The sequence below is a fragment of the Oncorhynchus kisutch genome, linkage group LG2 (genome assembly GCF_002021735.2).
Source record: "Oncorhynchus kisutch isolate 150728-3 linkage group LG2, Okis_V2, whole genome shotgun sequence".
In the NCBI taxonomy this organism is placed as follows: Eukaryota; Metazoa; Chordata; class Actinopteri; order Salmoniformes; family Salmonidae; genus Oncorhynchus; species Oncorhynchus kisutch.
This window is the reverse complement of record NC_034175.2, coordinates 20,465,809-20,487,167: the sequence shown is the minus strand read 5'-3', so window position 1 is coordinate 20,487,167 and position 21,359 is coordinate 20,465,809. Positions and strand designations below refer to the sequence as shown.

The 21,359-nt window shown below is 42.0% G+C and overlaps 1 protein-coding gene across 5 annotated transcripts in view; it reads left to right on the top strand.

Moving 5' to 3' along the window:
- The window catches only part of LOC109902035 (thrombospondin type-1 domain-containing protein 7A), a 95,853-nt gene that overhangs the window by 22,425 nt on the left and 52,069 nt on the right, over window positions 1-21,359 (top strand). For 3 of the 5 annotated variants that reach the window (XR_004203064.1, XM_031790356.1, XM_031790369.1), the window contains exons 2-5: window positions 9,027-9,858; window positions 13,746-14,000; window positions 14,958-15,139; window positions 18,819-18,887. Coding sequence is in view for 4 of the 5 variants with exons in the window: in XM_031790356.1 (XP_031646216.1) it covers window positions 9,027-9,858; window positions 13,746-14,000; window positions 14,958-15,139; window positions 18,819-18,887 (1,338 nt within the window). In the remaining variant the exon portion in view is untranslated. The remainder of the gene's footprint in view (window positions 1-9,026; window positions 9,859-13,745; window positions 14,001-14,957; window positions 15,140-18,818; window positions 18,888-21,359) is intronic. The other 2 variants (XM_031790361.1, XM_031790376.1) reach the window with 1 other exon arrangement.

The following is a 21,359-nucleotide window of genomic DNA, read 5'->3' as shown; positions in this document are numbered from 1 at the left end:
TCCTCCGCTCGCTGTATTTGTCCTTTCTTCCGCATCTATGCAGGAAATATCACATCATGCAGAAAACATTATCTAAAGCAACATGTACATACACAGTATGCTCATGCAACACATAGGCACTGTGAAGAAGATATTCTGGTTTTATCATCATTTTTCAAAGTATTTATTAAAATCAAGTTATATATTTAAGAGCATATTGTGTTTTGTGTATGTATTTAGTCATTCACTTACAAACCTTCAACAGTTCCAAGTTAACGTATCCACCATCTGAACCTTTACGCAAATTGTGTTTATGTGCTTAATTGTTTTTTTGTTTCTATTGGCTGAACGCTAACGATGTGGCTAATTGACACAGTTGTTTTGACCCTGGTGATAAGTTCACCTGCCATTTTAGCTGTGCCCAAATGTTGGTCAGGGGATGTCTTTTAAGTTAGGTGAGCCACGGTTTCAGTTGCCAATGTTTTTATGGTTCTAACTTCTGGAGTTGCAGTTTTGTAATAAATATAAGACTGTTGAACAGTTATCTCAGTCTTTGTTTTAAGCCTTTTCAAGTGTTTGAGCTCTTCCACAAGCACACAAGTGCTTTCTCGTGATCCAGGATGTGATATTTGAAGCTGGGTGAATGCTTGTGAGAATTTACGAGTCTCTCTGATGTTGACATGCTCTCTTCTCTACGTGTCAATGAAACGGCTCAAATTAGAGGGAGAGAGAACCTCGGATCCTCTGGGAACGGGAGTTGTCAATCATTAATTCTATTCTTAGCATCGGAAACAATGTCTGGATGGGTGAGAATGGCTAACAAGCTCTATCTACTGCAATGAATCAGTGGTACAGATGCTTGGTGAAAACTCACTAACCATTTCAATCGCAGTGTTTTCGGGATTGGAGGATAAGTGTTCATTTGGAAAGAATTGGACTCAACAAGTGATCGACCAATCCAGGCAAGCAACACACTGAAACATTTTGAGTCAAATGCCCAGCCAGATCAATACCGACAGAATGAACAGAACATTTAATACAAGAATCCAGAAATATTGACAGGGAAATCAGAGGACGATAAACCTATCATCACTACTTTGCCCTTTCACTATATGCTTCTCTTGTAAACATAATATAACATTATTTGCCAAAATCCTAAAAAGACCTCACAGTGCTCACTGCTCTCAATTTGAGAACTGAGATCTCGGTAAACGTCTCAACACTTTGCTAAGACTGCAGCGAAACCTCCCTCAACCTCACCGTCATGCTCTCTGAAACCGTTCCCCCAACTTCACCGTCATGCGCTCTGAAACCGTTCCCCCAACCTCACCGTCATGCTCTCTGAAACCGTTCCCCCAACCCCACTGTCATGCGCTCTGAAACCGTCCCCCAACCTCACTGTCATGCTGAAACCGTTCCCCCAACAATCAATAGAACTGGATCTCCCAAGGGACCACTAGCTAGAATCAATAAATTAAAAGGTAGAATTAGTTTGCCTGGAGAAAGAACAGGTGTGAGAGGAAACTACTCTCTTTGGCACACACTTCCTGCACTCAAAGGCCTTTGCATCTGTCATCTGGCATGTTGTCTCTGTATTGTGAGTGATAAGATCTAGGTCCTCTGGCTTTAGATGGTTCCATTGAATGATGGTGAATTATAGCGTGACACGTTTCTATTCTTGATGTCAGGGCTTGCATGCCATGTACATACATTATGTACAGTGCTACATAATCTGACATTCAGATTTGGTATTCACAGGGGAGCTTTTAAGTAGTATTGCATTTAAGTGGAATCAATGGTAATTTGTTTTGATTAGGAGACATGATACAAAAGAAAGTTAATGTCTTTCACCCCGAAGGTGTATTTTTATTGCTGTTTACATCGTACATCTCACAGCTGATATAAAATGAAAGGAAACATGAAAAGTGTTGACAGAAAGCTGTGTGCCGGCCTAAGTGTGACTGCAGTCTGTCTGTTTTGGCCCAACGTGTGTGTGTGTGTGTGTGTGTGTGTGTGTGTGTGTGTGTGTGTGTGTGTGTGTGTGTGTGTGCTGTGCTAGGCTTGGCTTGGCTGGGGTATCCACTCTCTACCAACACCTCCCACACTCCTACTCAGTCCAAAAGAATAGTGCTGCTGGATCACAATCCAAGAGGGATCCCCATAGGCCCAGGAAAGAGATTCCACACCTCGTGTTCCAAGTTTAGCCACTAGCGTCCTAGAAGTGTTATTTTCCCATCCTGCACTAATTAGAAGCACAAGCATCCCAGCTGTGGAGTTTAATTATCAGCCCAACATGAGCATTTCTCACCATTTCTGTTGTATTATATAGGCATTAATTGATTAGAAACATGTTTCATCCACTAACATCCATCTTAGATCCTTCTCAATTGTAACGGGTCACATGATGATTTTGTGGACCCACACGACATTGTCGTGAATTGAGGACCGCTCAGCCCATTCCTGTCCTTGTCTTTTCTCGTGTCCTGATCGAAACAAAGATCTTGTTTACACTAACATGTCAACATCTCTCTCTGATCAGGATCGATGTTAGCAACTCTAAGCTTTGTCTAATCTCTGATTAGTGCCTGGGGTGAAAAGGACACACTGGCCATTGACTGCCAAAACGACCTATGAAGAGCGATGTTTCGTCTGAAGTATGGTACTGTATATGTTCCCACCACCTTTACAGATGGTTTGTCCCCTTTGAAGAGCGATGTTTAGTCTGAAGTATGGTACTGTATATGTTCCCACCACCTTCACAGATGGTTTGTCCCCTTTGAAGTTACCTGTCATATGATCAACAAATGTAACTTAGTTGATATGAACTACCAACCGTTGCTGGGATCATAGAGAATAACCTCCAAGTGTTATTGAGAATGACTAGTATTTTGTCTTCAGAGCTCTGTAATGGAAGCATTATAAGATTATAGGATTAATGTAATGTTTAAGCGGTGACTTCCTAATTGTATTGTTCTCTACACGTGCGCTTTGTTGTAGCAGACAAAGCATAGGTCACACACGCTTAGTAATAGTTTCCGGCCCACAAAACAATCATTTGTTTTTCACTATCTATTTCTAATTTCATCCATGACCTGCTGTGGACTGTCAGCTATAAAATTAAAATGTTAAACCTTCATGTTGCTCTTAATTGTGCTGCATTTGGCTGCCTTTTAGAACATGTGTGTTAGTTTGGCAGACACCTCCTCAGTGCCCGTTGTAAATCCTCATTCTATGAAGTTTCCGAGTGTTGTGTTACTTTACTATTGAATTGAGATGTAGAGAATGATGCATCGTAGGCAGCAGTAATCTAATCTTAGGCAGAGGCGCTCCAGAGGGTGGGGGATCTCACCGTGTGATTGGAGCATTTATCTCAATAAAGTGGCAGGTACATTATCAAATCTCTGGCCCTGGAGCTACAGTCACACACACGCGTGCAGCCAATCAGACGGGAACACGGCACATGCAGACTCGCCCACTTGTGCATGCACCCACACGTCCACACACATGCACACACGTGCACACATACAACACAAACACACTGTACTGGCACACACATTCATGCCAAGAGCACTTTTAACCCCAAAATTGATACGAAATTGACTAACAACAATAGCAGACACAAATAGTGAAGAGTTGGTCACATAAAGCATTAGCGTAACATTAGACAGATGATATTCTGTATATGCATGTATGGACTGTTTATGCCCCCAGGTTTTATAGCAATAACAGCGACAGTATGATTTTCCCTGCTAAAGGAGAAACAAGATACCCTGCCTCTTTTCATGGTATCCGTGCAGGCTCCTAGCAACACACGCAACTGTTTTCACAACCCAGCTCACTTCCTGTTAAGTGCAACTCTTCCTCGCAGACTAATGGCTGGCTTTTTTTTAAGGGCAGATTATAGTCAATGAAACCCCTCTCTCACCCCTCATCCTCTACCACACCAAGGAAGTCTTCCGTGGAAGTGCCTCTTTAGATTGGAGTCAACAATGTGCTCCTAACTGCCATCATATTAATATTTAACTGCAGTGCCAAGCACCAAGGGGCACATTCTCTCTCTGTCATTTGTCTTTTCCTTACTCTTTTTTTTCAATATGGTGGATTTTTTCGCTTGAAATGCAGTTTTGTTGGCATCATTTCAGGGGGCTTTGTTTTTGTATTGCAGTGGCTTTCAAATGTTTTACATGGATTAGGATATCTTAACTAAAACCTGTGACCATGTTATTTCATTATTTTCTGGATTATATTTCATATTTCAGTGGTTTACATTTTGTGTTTTGGTATAAATAAAGATGATAAATAAATAAATTTAAAAAAATTACAACTCTTTTAATCTCGTTAAGTGATCAGCATATAGGCTACATTGCAGCACGTGTGATTATTTGTATCCCAGTTCAATAAGCGCTTGTGTTGATGGAAGTCCAAAATATACATCGAAATCCATTCCATTCTATTACTTTGCATAATGGAAGTCCATTCCGCTGTGAAATGTGTTTATTATGTCCTCCCGCCATTTATCCTTTCTATAACTATTGTTTAAGAAAAACACTGCAGTCTGCTCCCAGATGAAGAGACAGAATCAGTTAGAATTTGTGGAAGTAATCAATCAAAATGTCCAACCTCTGAACTTCAAATGTCAACATGCCAATTTTATGAATGGTAGATTGTTGATTTGGTCCAATTACTGTGTCAGACCACCTTACAATAGATATCATACGCATGTTATCTGAAAACAGCTTTCTTCCTTTCATTGAAACATGATTCAGTGGCTTGTGACTAATTGCGGTAGGATTTACTGTTGGTTATCTGGTTTACCTTTCCTGTGTTCTCATAAAGCACGCCTGTCAGAGCTGCATGATGAATATCACCGCAAAGCAGGAGGGACACTCCCATCCCTATCCCATTATTTAAAGGCCACTGACTGCTCCTCCCACAACATCCTGCCTCAAACTGGGGCAAGAGAACGTTTGGGCAACAACATAAACTCCCACAACACACATAAGAGATCCATGTGAAATGATGAGGTTTATTGATTGTGTTCTTACTGTTACCGACAGCTTGGACACATTTCCTGACAGATTTCTAAGTGGAGCATGGACCATTGCGTTTTACCTTTTGAAATGTGTCTGCTGTTGAATGCATTGACAGTCGGATTTTGACAGACACACTTGAATGGGCGGTTTGTGCAGAATGCCAAAAATATCTTGTCACTGCAGGAGTGACAAATGAGTCTGTCTCCTACACAAGCTGCAGTGCAGTATTCCACCTTCAGTTTGTTATTGATCACTGAAATTAATGATTTAATTAGCTGAATCCAATGAGATGACTAGCAGATGGTAACCATGACACTTGTTCATGAAGATGGCATGGCATCAATAATGACACGGAGTCCGCACAATGTTTCCTATTTGTGAAAAATATAATTAAATGGAAGAAACTGTTGAACATTGTATGGGTTAAATTGAAAGTCTGCCTCAGAGTTATGTGCGGTGCTGTGTGTTGTGCTTGATGAACCAAAAATCATCAAAGCCCTTTAAACCATGGAAGCGTCATTGTGGTATTCCAGCTAATGACATTCAGGTCAATTGTGAGAGGAAGAGCTTTAGTCAATGGATTGTAGCTTATCGAAATATGGCCAAGAGCACAGATCACACTGAACATAGGGTTGGTAATTATCCATGAATGTTAAGCAGCTCAAAGTTTTTCAGCAGACATTAAGTGGTAGCCTCTGGTCTCTTCCTTCTCCTCAGACATATTTTTTCTCTTTTTCATTATAACCCATGATTTACAATTTGGTGTTGTTTATAAAGAAAAAAGAAGGTCAATGTTCATTTGGAAGTGAAATGAAGTGTCTGACCATACTTTAGTAACTTAAGATCTTATGATGCATTCTCTTCAAATGCAGACTTCTGTACTACCCCTTAGGAATATGTGGAGATTGTCTCTTCATCCTTTGTCTTTCCATGGTCTCTCTGAAGGGATACATAGTTTGGCCTTGTGGAATGCTCATCCGATTGTTTTCAAGCTTTTTGGCTAGATTGTTTGTAGGCCTTTTAGCTAACTAATTGCTCTACTGGGTTTAACAGGGGCTCAACTTGGCATATTCAATATGTTGACGTTCATCTCCGCCAAGGGTTATGTGCAATTGTATTTAAGAGGGCTTTTTGTATTCCATTTCACTCTGTGCTGCAACTGAACTTTACTCGTAGTTGGGTATGGTAGTTTGGGGATACAAGGTCCTCGGCTCGCTTTCATTTTACAGTTATTTTTTATAGCTTTGGCCATCTGAGATGTGATAGCACTTTATTTTAAGTGGTTTTCCTAAAGCAAACCTAATATGCTCATAATAACACCTGTCCAACCTGTTCCTGACATTCTGTAGAATGACAGACGTTTTGAGTGCTCTATGAGACACCTAAACCAGAAGTAACGACAGGAATCTCTTGGCAATAGGACCACCACTAGTATCTGTCAGACAGCAAGGACAGCTCAAAGTAATCCCTGACCTTGGCATTAAGTAGTTCCTGTCTTAGAAGGATCAATAACAAGCAAACACAACCAAGTGAACAGCTCTGTCTGACTCCATCCTTAGTGAGGATGACCCTGTGGGAGCCAAAACATGTCTGTTCATTAATGAACACATGGGGACAGAGAGATCCGACTGGCTCTCCAACAGTGGGGATATAACATTTCTTACTCCAGCCTAATCTGCTGCTTAGAGTTGGGAGTATGTACACTTGAGCCCATGGGAAATCTGTTAAGGCCCTTGGAAATTATGTATAAAAATGTTAACTAGGATAACAAAAGAAAGAAAACTCTCCCCTGAGTTATATATTCAAGCAATAAGGCCCGAGAGGGTGTGGTATATGGCCAATGTATCACGGCTAAGGGCTGTTCTTAAACACGATGCAAAGCGGAGTGCCTGGATACAGCCCTTAGCTATGGTACATTGGCCATATACCACAAAGCCCCAGAGGTGCCTTATTGCTATTATAAACTGGTTACTAACGCAATTAGAGCAGTAAAAATAGTAGTCATACCTGTGGTATACGGTCTGATATACCACGGCAAATAATTTTGCTAGGGTTTCATTTACTCAGGCAAACAGAACATAGGGATAAGCCTTGGGAATGCTCCAGATAGTTTACCCCCTGCCTCTTTTGTGCCGAATACCCGAAGACACCCCATTTCATAAGGCTATTAAATGAACCCCAATCTGATCGGTAGCTAACGGATGCACAGACATCCCCTGAATCACAACTATATATGATACATGTGTAGTATGACAGCAGGGCATTGATCTTGTGTTGATATAGGGGGAAAAAGAACAGCCATGTGTGATGTGTCTTGAGGCTTCTGTCGACATGCTGATACGCAGATTGAAGCCAGTTCCTGCCTGCGAGATCAGCAGCTGAGCGATGAGATGAGTCCACTAATAGGCTGTCATCTGAGGCATTTGGGTCTGATAATTGCAGGAAATGTTTCAGCCTGTTTCAGGCAGACTAGGGTTCTTTGTCCTCCACAGGGGGGGGAATCGGTTTAGGGGTGCAACGTGGGTAAACACAAGGCACCCTCACCCGGATACCACTCAGCTCGAGGCCATCATCTAACACAATCAATTCAAATCAAATCAAATTACATTTTATTTGACACATACACATGGTTAGCAGATGTTAATGTGAGTGTAGCAAAATGCTTGTGCTTCTAGTTCTGACGGTGCAGTAATATCTAACAAGTAATCTAACAATTCCCCAACAACTACCTAATACACACAAATCTAAAGAGGTGAATGAAAATATGTACATGTAAGTACATGGATGAGCGATGGCCGAGCAGCATAGACAAAGTGCAATAGATGGTATAAAATACAGTATATACATGTGATATGAGTAATGTAAGATATGTAAACATTGTATAAAGTGGCATTATTTAGAGTGCATTGTATGAAGTGACTAGTGATCCATTTATTAAAGTGGCCAGTGATTGGGTCTCAATGTAGGCAGCAGCCTCTCTGAGTTAGTGATTGCTGTTTAGCAGTCTGATGGCCTTGAGATAATAGCTGTTTCTCAGTCTCTCGGTCCCAGCTTTGATGCACCTGTACTGACCTCGCCTTCTGGATGGTAGCGGTGTAAACAGGCAGTGGCTCGGGTTGTTGACGTCCTTGATGATGTTTTTGGCCTTACTGTGACATTGGGTGCTGTAGGTGTCACGGAGGGCAGGGAGTTTGCCACCCTCTGGAGAGTCTTGCGGTTGAGGGCGGTGCAGTTTCCGTACCAGGCTGTGATACAGCCCGACAGGATGCTCTCGATTGAGCTTTTGTAAAAGTTTGTCAGGGTTTTGGGTGACAAGCCAAATTTCTTCAGCCTCCTGAGGTTGAAGAGGTGCTGTTTCTCCTTCTTCACCACACTGTCTGTGGACCATTTCAGTTTGTCTGTGATGTGTACGCTGTAGATGGAAGGGGTTGGTCTGAGGTGAAGCTGTACATTAGTCTCCTCTTCTTTCTCAGTTGTCCTGTGCTGTCACTAGCCTGCGGATAACAGCGTCAGAGCACAACATTGTCACGGATTAGGTTGAGCTGAATGACTCAATGAACAACACCACTATTAAGCCGCAGCTTTTCTACTGTGATGAGGTTTGGCGTCGGGGTAAAAGTCAGAGAAAGCTCTTGTGTTACGGCTGCAATGGAGACTTCATTCAGAGTAATAATGTGGAGCTGAAAGGAGAGCTATAGTAGAATAGCTGATGTACTAATCTTTTAGTGCATGAATTGTCAATGTGCTATATGCCTCTGTCAGCGGGTATGAAGGCGTGGTCGGGGTTCTCTATGACATTACTGGTAGACATTACTGGTCTCCATCGATCCGTCCACTGCGCCTGTGGATGATATTTGTATGGTTTGCTTTTTCCAAATGATTCATAAACTACCACCCCTAAAATAATCAATTTCCCATCAATTGATATACTGTATATTGTACACTGTATCTACTTTACCATTTGATGTAAAAACAATATGGTTATTTTAACCCTGTCTGTGTTGTGTTCCCAAGGGCCATGGGGCAGATGTATGGGCAGTGACTGTGGTCCAGGTGGCAGCCAGAGTCGGGCTGTGTGGTGTGCCCACGTGGACGGCTGGACCACCCTCCACACCAACTGTGACCAGTCCCAGCGGCCTTCCAACCAGCAGAACTGCTTCCGTGTGTGCGACTGGCACAAGGACCTTTACGACTGGAAACTGGGTGCCTGGAACCAGTGTGTGTCCGTGTCAGCAAGGACCTTTGGGGGCGTGCGCCCATACTTATGCAATGGGGGTGAGGAGGGCATTCAGACTCGGGAGGTGGGCTGCATACTAAAGTCAGACGAGTCTCCCGGAGACGACAACATCTGTGAGTACTTTGAGCCCAAGCCTCGACTAGAGCAGGCCTGCCTCATCCCCTGCCCTCATGACTGTGTAGTGTCTGAGTTCACCCCCTGGACGTCCTGCTCAAAAACCTGTGGAACCGGCCTAAAGAACCGGGTGCGCAGTGTCCTGGTGCCTCCGCTCTTCGGGGGTTCCGCCTGCCCCAACCTGACTGAGTTCCAGACCTGTAAGCCAGGGCCTTGTAAGGGGCCTGAGGGGGTGTACAGCCTCAGGGTGGGGCCCTGGATGCCCTGTTCTCTCCCCATTTCCCGGCCGGTGCGGCAGGCCAAGCGTAGGAAGGGTAAAGGGGAGGCCAGGGAGAGGCCTGAGGTCAAAGACCCTGATACTAGGGAGCTGATCCAGAAGAAACGGACCAGGAACCGGCTCAACAGGCAGGAGAGCCCCTTCTGGGACATCCAGCTGGGATACCAGAGTCGCACGGTGTCCTGTGCACACAGGAACGGGAGCACGGTGGGTCTCAGGTAAGTGGCTCAGCATCAGTATTTCAGGGTCCTTTGTGCCTGTGTGCTGGTTGTCCTTTAAAATTGTACTTTTAGTCTAAATGGGCAAACCATGATATGTTATTGGTCATTGGAAACCATGTGTTTTTGTCCTTTCAGAACTGTAATTCATCATAGTTAGTTATCTCTTGGCTTGTCCTTAAATAACACGCAATCTTAAAATAGGCACAAACCTGCCACATGTCTAAACAGGCCTTTACAAGGGGTTGTTTTTATCTTCTTCAGAACTGTAAGCACAGTATTATGTTGTGATGTGATGTACTGTACTGATGTACAGTGGATGACAGGTAAGGGAATGGTTATTTGTCTCTGCTTTGCTGTCAAAGCAATGGAGCACTCCCACTTTCTGATGTCTACTTTCAACGGTGGAGATGACAACTCTATATTCACTGGTGCTCATTCCGTGACAGGGATTGAATCTTAGCCAGCACTTTGTAAAGCACTTTGAAAAGTCTCATGTGATCTCCGACTGTAAAAGAGCAGGGTGAGTTGCACCAAGCACCTCATTGTATTGGTATTGTTACGTGTGCAGGTGATGAAAGATAAAAGCATTTCAAATCAAAAAGCTTGATTATTAAGAGTCATTTCAGTTCAACTTTAAAAAAAGTAGAGTCATTTATTTTTAAATGCTGTTGACCAAATACTTTTTATGAAAATCTTTCACATTAGGAGTATGGTTCAGGCTATCAATGACTAAGGTTCTTCACATACTATATCTTATATACGATATACAGTAGACAAGACAGCATGTGTGCCCTTTCTTGCCTTGAAGCTCTTTCTTTTGTGTTGAATGATGTCTTTGTTTTATGCTGAGTGACAATAACTTCAAATGTCAACACAGTACAGTACCTCTCATCTAGGAATCCATGAGGTCTTTCATCTCTAGCAAGGAGAACTACAGTCTCCGTTATATAGCCTTACATCCACATTATGTATGTGTCCCATGCTACAGATTTGATCAATTATGTACTAAATATATTCATTAATGCGCTGTTGGGGCCAATTTCTCAGCAGTGGCTGGGATCAAATATTTCAAAAGAACCGTGAAAACAAATCTTACGCCCTTGGGAATGTAAATATTAATCTTTGACTTGTTTTTTTCTGGTTCTGAAATATTTATTGTTGTTTTTGTCACTCCAGAAAAGTGGAACAAACTTCCCAGCAAACCAACATTGTTTCTGTGAAAGTTCCCAGAACATTTGTTAGGTTGCGGCAATGTTCTCATAGCACAAAAACTGTCCAGTTGCGATGATGATTATACAATATTTGTATAAAACACTTGCCTGATGTTGCAATAACATTCCCAGAACGTTGCCCTCATATTTTGTTGCAGCGGTTTGTTATAAAAACTTTACTGGTACATTGTGTTATTACATGATCTGGAAACCTAATGAGAACATTTGGGAGAATGCTCTGTGATGGTTGTTACAGATGTTATGCACAACATTTTCGTGAATTATAGAGAACATTCCAAGGATATTTCCTTTAAAACATTTTTTGAATCAAATAAAAATGTTCTTATCAAAAACATTCTTTGCATGTTTTTGGGATGTTATAATGTTAGATGAAACCCTAACTAGAACTTAATGAGAATCTTAGCTAATGTTCTGGGAATGTTCCCGGTTTGCTGGGTTCTCTCTGAAGCGATACCCAGTGAATCTAGGCAGTCGTCCTCCGGACATCTTGCTGACTTCATTTCCCATGTTGTTTGATGTACATCTGTCATCATTTGGCCACAGCTTTCTCTTGAATCATTAGACTTTGTTTTAGCCTGGTTGTAGAATAGTGGCTGGCTTTACATGTAATCATATGAAAACAGAATGCATGTGTAGGCCATTTACTGTAGAGTTCCAGCTTACATGTTGGCCTCTGAAGTTTCCATTTACCACCAGAAGCACTTCTAGAAAGTGTCACTTTACATCTTTTAGCTTATGCTTATGTTTCTCTTCACTGGCCACACTGGCCTTCCAACCATTCCACTCACATCAAGGCGCTAAAAAAGATTGTTAAAAGTTTTCGCCCAGGGTTTCACATTCCCTGACCCACATAGTACAGCCGGTTTTGTAGGCTTCAATTGTACAACATGTTTCTTAGCCAAAGCCTCGTGTAAATGAGCACGTTTGGGTTCAATGTGGATATTCTTCAGAAACCAAACTCTGTTTTGTGGAATTTCATGGCATTTCTTGTTGTTTGTCGTATAACCTTTATTGGTTTTAAAATGAGAGGTTTCAGTGTTTTTGAAATATTTTTACTCTCTTATTTCAAGTGAAATTGTTTTGTCTGTCCCCGATCTGTCTGACTGACGGAGATCTTTTTAAAGTATGACTACTTTAAAGACTTTTAAACCCCTACAACAATGCAGAATGTAATAAAAAGTTGACACAACAAAATCATAAAATACTGAAAGAGATCGAGATGCCGTGAAAAGGGTCAATGGACGCTTTAAGGCTTTTTAAGCATGTGTGAAGTTTCATCTGAGTCAGGAAGCGAGCCATTATCCTCACTGTGTCACAGAACCTTTGTTTTAATTCCTGAATGTTGTTCACTGAGAAAGAAACACCAGCGTGCCTTGCTGGCAGCACAACGGAGCTTCGTCGTGACGTCACACCTGCAGGCCCACCACATCAACGAATTCAAAAGGTATCTGAATCTGTGGAGACAGAGGGGTTAAAAACACAAGTCAGGCTCTTTTTCAAGCCTTTTTCAAACCAGTTTCACTCGTTTCTAGCAGAAGTGTGAGAAGCTAGAGGTGAAGTGTGGCATCGGCGTCGCCTAAATGAGAGGTTTCTAAATGAAGCCGAGCTGTAATTAGCAGTAAAAGCTCGTCAGCCGCAGCGCCTCAGGGAAAGGCAATGCACGCAACAGAGCAAGGAACAGAAAATGGTCGGCATTAATTGCTAATCATTTGAAGGAGCTTAAAGAGGCAGCGTTTATTCATTAGCTCTAATTGCAAGTTGAATGATTAAGAGAGTGATTGCTTTTGGTGATTGATCAGTTGTGGTTACTACTCTAATGCTTTTGAGGCACTACCCTTCAGAATTGATGTAGATACTGTATGAACCTAGTATAAGTAACTTTAAGTATTGTATTGTATTACATGTACCGAACCCCTCTTCTCATGGTCCTTTGAGTCGGATTTGAACCAGCAACCATTTCACTACCTAAATGTGGGGGCTGTTGTACAAACCCTTTCCATCTTTTTTTTCTACATTGTTTATTGTTTATTAAGTTGTGATGATTCTGAATGAAGGGTTGAGTACTATGGTTCAATGCCAGTCAGTTCCCTAAGGACTCTTGAATACAGCTTATTACAACATGCTTAGTATAATGTACATTCTACTATAGTACAAGTATTAGTACATTTTAGTATATGATAGTATTAGTATCATGTACTTCCATCCTGCTCATTGATGAATGACCCCTGGCTTCCCATTGTCTTCCGACAGGTGGTGGAGTCACCCAACACAGCCGTCTATCTGTCGTAAAACAATGCTTCCTTGATGAATGACCCCTGGCTTCCCATTGTCTTCCGACAGGTGGTGGCGTCACCCAACACAGCCGTCTATCTGTCGTAAAACAATGCTTCCTTGATGAATGACACACTGCAATAGACAGGACGAAAACCAACATTCCACAAATTCAATCAACATACACCAAATTCTATCTCAAAATGTACCTCAACTGTCTTTGAAACCCACTGACCACTTGTTCTAGGACCACCAACACACACAGGGCTCCCTCAGGACCAGATTTCACATCCACTGTCGCAAATTACAGGCAGCTCGCAGACTGATCTCAGATGACTGACCTTGCCACTCCTCTGCTCTCGCCTCACCTCTGTGTTCCAGTCGGTGTCTGCCCAGGGACCTCCCTCTGACGGTCCAGTCCTGCATCCTTGCTAAGGACTGTAAGCTGAGCGAGTGGGCAGACTGGGGCCCCTGCTCCAAGGCCTGTCTAGACCCAGACCCTGAGTCCCCCCGGGGCCAACGCTCCAGGACCAGACGCGTGCACCAGTTCTCTGTGGGGGAGGGGGAGGACTGCCCACCGCTGGAGGAGACGGAGCCATGTGACCCTCAGGGGGATGGAGTACTGCCCTGCGCCACGTGAGTGTCACTTAGTGTCACGAGGATGTGTGGAAGTTATAGTTTTACACTGAATATATGGTAAGAAAGATACAGAACATTTATGGTAGGCCTAGAGCTTGAATGTGGGTTAAGTCAATGTTGTATTAGCGGAATTTAAAATGATGTGTCCGAATGTAATGTATTACACAGTAGTACCAGTCTGTCGAAAGATACTACCGTACATAGTTCAGGAACCTGATAGGCCTCCAGGAAGTTTTCAACAAATTGGAACCACTTAGTGCACTAACATCCCAAAGTCTACTGGATTCTCCCTGACAGAGGTGATACATTCCTCCTGTTGATTTCCCATTAGCTACTTCACCTAGCTAATTCGCTCTCCTGGGTGGCCCGTAGGAGTTTGTTTGCGTGGGCCTGTGTCTGTGGTGGAGGAGAGAGCATATGGAGAAAGATTGGTGCAAGTGTTTGAGCTTTTGCAAGACACCGACTCCAGTCAAGTGGAGTCTATGACAATATTGTCTGTCCTGTAACCTGCCACGTAAAGACACACACAGATCATATCCCGTCTTTACACAACCATTCACATAACACTTGAGCTCTCCTGTTCCGATTCTGCGAAATACTTCAAAACCACACCATCTATAAAACTATCAGTCGTGACATAGCCTTTAAAATTGACACTTTTCATGACTAAAATGTATCTTTTCATATTACTCATGGGTTACACGGATTGGAAGCAATTAGCCAAACATGGAGCTGATAGCTGTTGAAGTTGTAGTGGAACGATAAGGATTAGTGTAATTCAAGTTTGGCAGCTGCAGCCTCAGATGCAGGTAGAACAGATCAACACACAAGTCACAAATGTGTTTTTATAGCACAGACATGTCAGGGATTTGATTAGCTAAAGAAACATCAGTCAGATTTTAAATGTGTTTTGACAGCATAACCCCCACACACCCATCTCTGTCACCGTCACAGTTACACCTGGAGGACTACAGAGTGGAGCAACTGTAGGGTGGACTCGTTGCTAAGCCAACAGGACCGTCGGCGTAGCAACCAGACCGGCCTGTGTGGGGGAGGGCTCCAGAACCGAGAGGTGTACTGTGTCCAGGCCAACGCTGAACTACTGACCTACCTCAACAACCTCAAAGACAAAGATGGTAATGAGACGTTTCTATATATAACACTTTTCCATAACAATGTCTTTCCTATATATAAGGGACTGATCAAAATGTATTGGGGGGAGGGGCTGGTCCAAATCAAGGAGTCATAAAAATATATACGTCAAAAATATTTTCACATGACCCTCCCCTTTACATGAACATAAATTGAACACCCTTCCACCTCATAGAATTAACTCTAAATCATGTTTACGACCCTGTGTTTATAAACGTTGATATCGACTACAGCATACTTTTGTTTCACAGTCGAGGGACCAAAAAGTCAGTGGTTTGCAGACTACCCCAGACGAGCCATATTTATAATTATATAAAATATATGCAAAGAGTTTACCACCAACAGGTTTCTGTGCCAATGCACCACACGATCAAGAAACGAAGCATACCGACTTAGGGCACTTCGATATCATGGTTGGTGTTTTCAACACCACGATAAATAGACTATGTCATTCCTGACAAACAGAGAATACTTCCCTCCCTACCTTGTAGGCCTACCCAGTATAGAAGGCTTGACAATCAGAGAATACTTCCCTCCCTACCTTGTAGGCCTACCCAGTATAGAAGGCTTGACAAACAGAGAATACTTCCCTCCCTGCCTTGTAGGCCTACCCAGTATAGAAGGCTTGACAATCTCTGAATGACATTCAACTTTTTTGTGTTTTGTAACAGATGGCTCTTTCAGTTTGGATCGATTGAATGATTTTTTTTGCCAGTAAAAAATATATACATATATACACAAAGATTTTTTAAATAAATCTGGGACTTATTTCCATTGTGGTCCCTACTTTCTACTATTTTGTATATGAACACATATACTTACATTACACAGATACAGACAAATTACACAGATACAGACACATTACAGAGATACAGACAAATTATAGAGATACAGACAAATTATAGAGATACAGACAAATTATAGAGATACAGACAAATTATAGAGATACAGACAAATTATAGAGATACAGACAAATTATAGAGATACAGACAAATTATAGAGATACAGACAAATTACAGAGATACAGACACATTACAGAGATACAGACAAATTACAGAGATACAGACACATTACAGAGATACAGACAAATTACAGAGATACAGACACATTACAGAGATACAGACACATTACAGAGATACAGACAAATTACAGAGATACAGACAAATTACAGAGATACAGACAAATTACAGAGATACAGACAAATTACAGACAAATTACAGAGATACAGACACATTACAGAGATACAGACACATTACAGAGATACAGACAAATTACAGAGATACAGACAAATTACAGACAAATTACAGAGATACAGACAAATTACAGAGATAGAGACCAAAAAAATGCTCAGTTTAAGTCCAATTCCTACCAGCTTGTTTGGCGGGTAGAGTATTCTTAAAATGATTAGGGCTGCTGGTGAACCATGATGTGCAGGCATAATCAAAGCCACACGGGATTAGCGCACTCGCTTGGTTTCCATCCAATTGGCGACAGATCTTCCAAAATCTTCATAAAAACAATATGCCATTTCAGAGTTTTTCTTTAGGAAACAACATGACAGGGAAGACGTTGATTTACCGGACATTGAAGACATCGACCAGGTTTCCATATACATTCAGATCCGACCTGGCTCCTCCAGCTCCATCCATAAACGAGGGATATTGGCCAAATGAGCCACACTTACGTGTCCATAAACTCCCTGCGCACGGAACCCGCTAGCGGGCTGAAATTCCACAACATACGGTGATCGCTACATAAATAGTCATATTAAACATTCTTGAAAATACAGGTGTCTCACATGTATCGAAAGCCTAGAATCTTGCTAATCCAACTGCGTTGTCTGATTTAAAAAAGGATTTACTGCGAAAGAATACAATGCAATTATCTGAGCATAGAGCCCCATAAAAAACAACAATTTTAACCAGCACAGGCATAACATGTTCACAAACTGCATTAAAATACATCGTTTACCTTTGACGATCTTCGTCTGTTTGCAATTCCAATGCTCATTGTTACACAATGAATGATTTTTTGTTTTTGTTTATTTTTAGCCCCCAAAAAACTCCCTAGTCTTTGCTAATGCCAAGTATACCCATAACATGATGCACCCATCACCATACTTGAAAATATGAAGAGTGGTACTCAGTGATTTGTTGTGTTGGATTTGACCCAAACATAACACTTTGTATTCAGGATTTTATTTTTATTTTTTTTTATTTTTTTTGTACAGGCGTCCTTCTTTTCACTCTCATTTATGTTAGTAGATTGGAGTAACTACAATGTTGTTGATCCCTCGTCAGTTATTTCCTATCACAGCTATTCAACTCTTTAACTGTTTTAAAATCCCCATTGGCCTCATGGTGAAATCCCTAAGTGGTTTCCTTCCTCGCCGGCAACTGAGTTTGGAAGGGTGCCTGTATCTTTGTAGAGACTGGGTGTATTGATTTATCATCCAAAGTGTAATTAATAACTGCACCATGATCATACTCAATGTCTACTTTTTTTACCCATCTACCAATAGGTGCCCTTCTTTGTGAAATATTGAAAAACCTCCCTTGTCTTTGTGGTTGAAATTCACTGCTCAACTGAGGGACCTTACAGATAATTGTATGTATGGAGAACAGAAATGAGACAGTCATTCAAAAATCATGTTAAGCACTACTATTGCAGTCCATGCATTTTATTATGTGACTTGTTAAGCAAACTTTTACTCCTGAACTTATTTAGGCTTTCCATAACAAAAGGGCTGGAGACTTATTACCTCAAGACATTTCAGCTTTTCATTTTGAATTCTAAATATATTTACATTTCTAAAAAATCAATATTAAATTCAGGCTGTCACACAACAAAATCTGGAAAAAGCCAAGGGGTGTGAATATTTTCTGAGTAAATGCTTGCCTGTACTCGGTGTCACTAACTGTCGTATGTCTTTACGTCACTACCGCAATTTGGGCTTCTTTGCATTGACAATAGTCTCTCTCTCTCTATCTAACCATAGATACTGAAACCACGTAATTTCCTCCCGCATGTTGAAACACACGTTGCTTTGGTACGCAGTTTAAGATTGACTGACATTAAAGGAGAATGTACTAATGATTTTTGTTGAAATGTATGTGCATGTTTGTGTTCCCACGTGTGTTTGTGTGTGTGTGCATGCGTGTGTGTGGGAGTTAGAAGGGAGAGTGTTCTTATCTTCCTGGCGCAGGATTCCTCTTCCTCCCCATCAGGGGGGTAATCTCCCCAGCTGGTACATAGATAGAGGCAGACACAGGCAGACAGTGCCTCAGTGAAGTCTGCAGCAACCACCACTGCATGCATAAACTAAATCACCACGCTCCTAGAAGAACAACTGGTCCAGGATCACCTTACCCTCCCTAAATCCAAACCTTAACCATTCTAGAGGGGAAAATCCAAAACTGACTGCTGATCAGGTTCTAGGGGTAACTGGATTGATCTTATTAGAGCACCTTCAATATACATTTTTAAAGATCAACAAGTGTATCCCTGCAGCGCTTCCCATCCTTATTCTTTCTACAAGTCTCATTCTCATATTGGAAAACCGCTAGACTCCTGTAACAGCACTTAACGTATGCCTCAACATCCAAAACCCTCTCCCTTTCTAGTGACGGTGTTGCTAATAGTTGTATCTCCCTGTGCCTGCAGAGGGTCAGACCTCAAACCAGCAGAAGCCTAGTGTTCCCCCTCTTCTATCCATCAGCTTTGAAGTTACAGGTAGGTGCTTTAGACCAATCCGAACCTCCCCTCTCTGCCCTGTAGGTGCTTTAGACCAATCCGAACCTCCCCTCTCTGCCTTGTAGGTGCTTTAGACCAATCCGAACATCCCCTCTGTGCCTTGTAGGTGCTTTAGACCAATCCGAACATCCCCTCTGTGCCTTGTAGGTGCTTTAGACCAATCCGAACATCCCCTCTGTGCCTTGTAGGTGCTTTAGAAAAATCCGAACCTCCCCTCTCTGCCTTGTAGGTGCTTTAGACCAATCCGAACCTCCCCTCTCTGCCTTGTAGGTGCTTTAGACCAATCCGTACCTCTTCTCTCTGCCTTGTAGGTGCTTTCGACCAATCCGTACTTCTTCTCTCTGCATTCTTCTCCTCCTTGCTATTTCTCTTCTATTTTTTTCCTTTTCCATTCCTAATAATGTTTCTCATTTGAAGTATGTACTGTTAGCATGCATTTCTGTTTTGATGGATGATACTGATGATACTATGATGGAGAGGTTGGCCTCTCCGCAGATTTTGCGTCTCAAGTGGTGTAGTTTTCTGAAACACCAACATGTGTTTTCAACTAAGTTTGCGAATAAACGGTTTCAAGAAGTGGTACGGAAAAAGGGACATTAAAGTATTTGCCTGGCACATCGGGACAAGTTTTTAAGCCTTTGTGGGAATGGTGAAATAACACACGGTTGTTTTTCCAGATGGAATATGCAAAGCATCTGTGAGATGTTTTTTTCCCCTGTTTTTCTACTCTGGCACACCAACAAGCAACAGTCACATTAGTTGCGCTAGGGGACATTTGTTATTGTAGTTTCAATACAATGCAGGAAATACAAGCACATTGTATAAGTCGTGTAATGAAGATGCTGGGTTTTTCTTTATCACAAACACCACTAATCTGTTGGTCGACAATTTCTATTCAGAATGGATTGATGTACTTAGATTTAAGTCTGTTCTGCACACTAATAATACAAGGATTATCAGGCTTTGCCAAATGGACTATTTGTAAGGGAATCATTCCTTTTGCATATCAATTTCAAAGCTGTGCTTGCTTTTCACTGTTCACTCGGCAGAATAATTTTTCAGCTCTCTTTGACTTGATAAGACTCGAAGCGCTGAATGTGTTGTTGGAGCTGTCAGACTTAGGGAGAGAGACGTGTGAGGACATCTTGATCTTCAGATCCTGCTTAGTGAGAAAGTGTGTTTGTGTACAAGTGTAATTGATTGAAAGTGTTGCATCCGCTGATGCAATGTTTGGATCATAGATTGAGTGTTTGAACGTGTATGTGCACATATACAGGTGTGTGCAGGTGTGTGTGCGTATGTGCATTTGTGCATGTGCATGTGTGTGCATGCACGTCTGTTCGCGTCCACGTGGGTGCCCACGTGCCTCTGCACATTGCATCTGTGAGTGTGTGTGTTCATATGCTGTGGCAGAGGGGTGTGAATTTGACAATGTAGCCAATGGTAGTGGATTTTGCCTTGGACAATCTGTTAGGAGATCAAGAGCCTTTGTTGCATCAACCAGAACAAGCGGCACTGTGCTATGTTCCAAAACAGCTTTGATGTGACAGACACACAAAACCACTCGCCAACTTTCCACTCCAACTTTCAAACAAACCCATTTATTCAAGTGCATTTAAGAAACATCCAGAAAATGGTGTCTCACAGTCGGCTTCACTTATCCTCCTGCCGAGAAAAACAATCTCTCTTTTGTTCCTTTGCGTGAAGTGAAGTTCCTCTGCGGGAATATACGCATCGTGTACACAGCTTCTAAATCTGAAGCGTTGCAACAGGGGAATCATGGCAATGGATTATTCTTCATAGAATATGTATGAGAGGAGACACTGCAGCTCTCTCACACCTTCGGTACCGCCTTCATGTGTCTTCAGTGAGAGCGGTGGGCCATGCTTCATGTTGTTTCAAGTGTTAGATTGCGCTGAAAGGTTAATCAGAGTTTATTTATCACCCTGAAATGCTAACAGTGTGCTATCAGTGGGGAGATAAACAAAAGGAAATGACAGCACTTCACAGACCTTGTTTAAAAAAAAAATGTATTTATTATTTAACCTTTATTTAACTAGGCAAGTTAGTTAAGAAGAAATTCTTATTTTACAATGACGGCCTGGGAATAGTGGGTTAACTGCCTTGTTCAGGGGAATAGTGGGTTAACTGCCTTGTTCAGGGGAATAGTGGGTTAACTGCCTTGTTCAGGGGAATAGTGGGTTAACTGCCTTGTTCAGGGGAATAGTGGGTTAACTGCCTTGTTCAGGGGCATAATGACATATTTTTACCTTGTCAACTCAAAGAACTTGATGTATGTAGTCCCCCCATTTGAGTGACAAAGTTACAGAAGGCACAAATATCATACCCCCAAGACATGCTAACGTCTCACATTAGCATATTTTGGGGGGTATGATATTTGTGCCTTCTGTAACTTTATCACTGAAATGGGGGACGACATACATCAAGTTC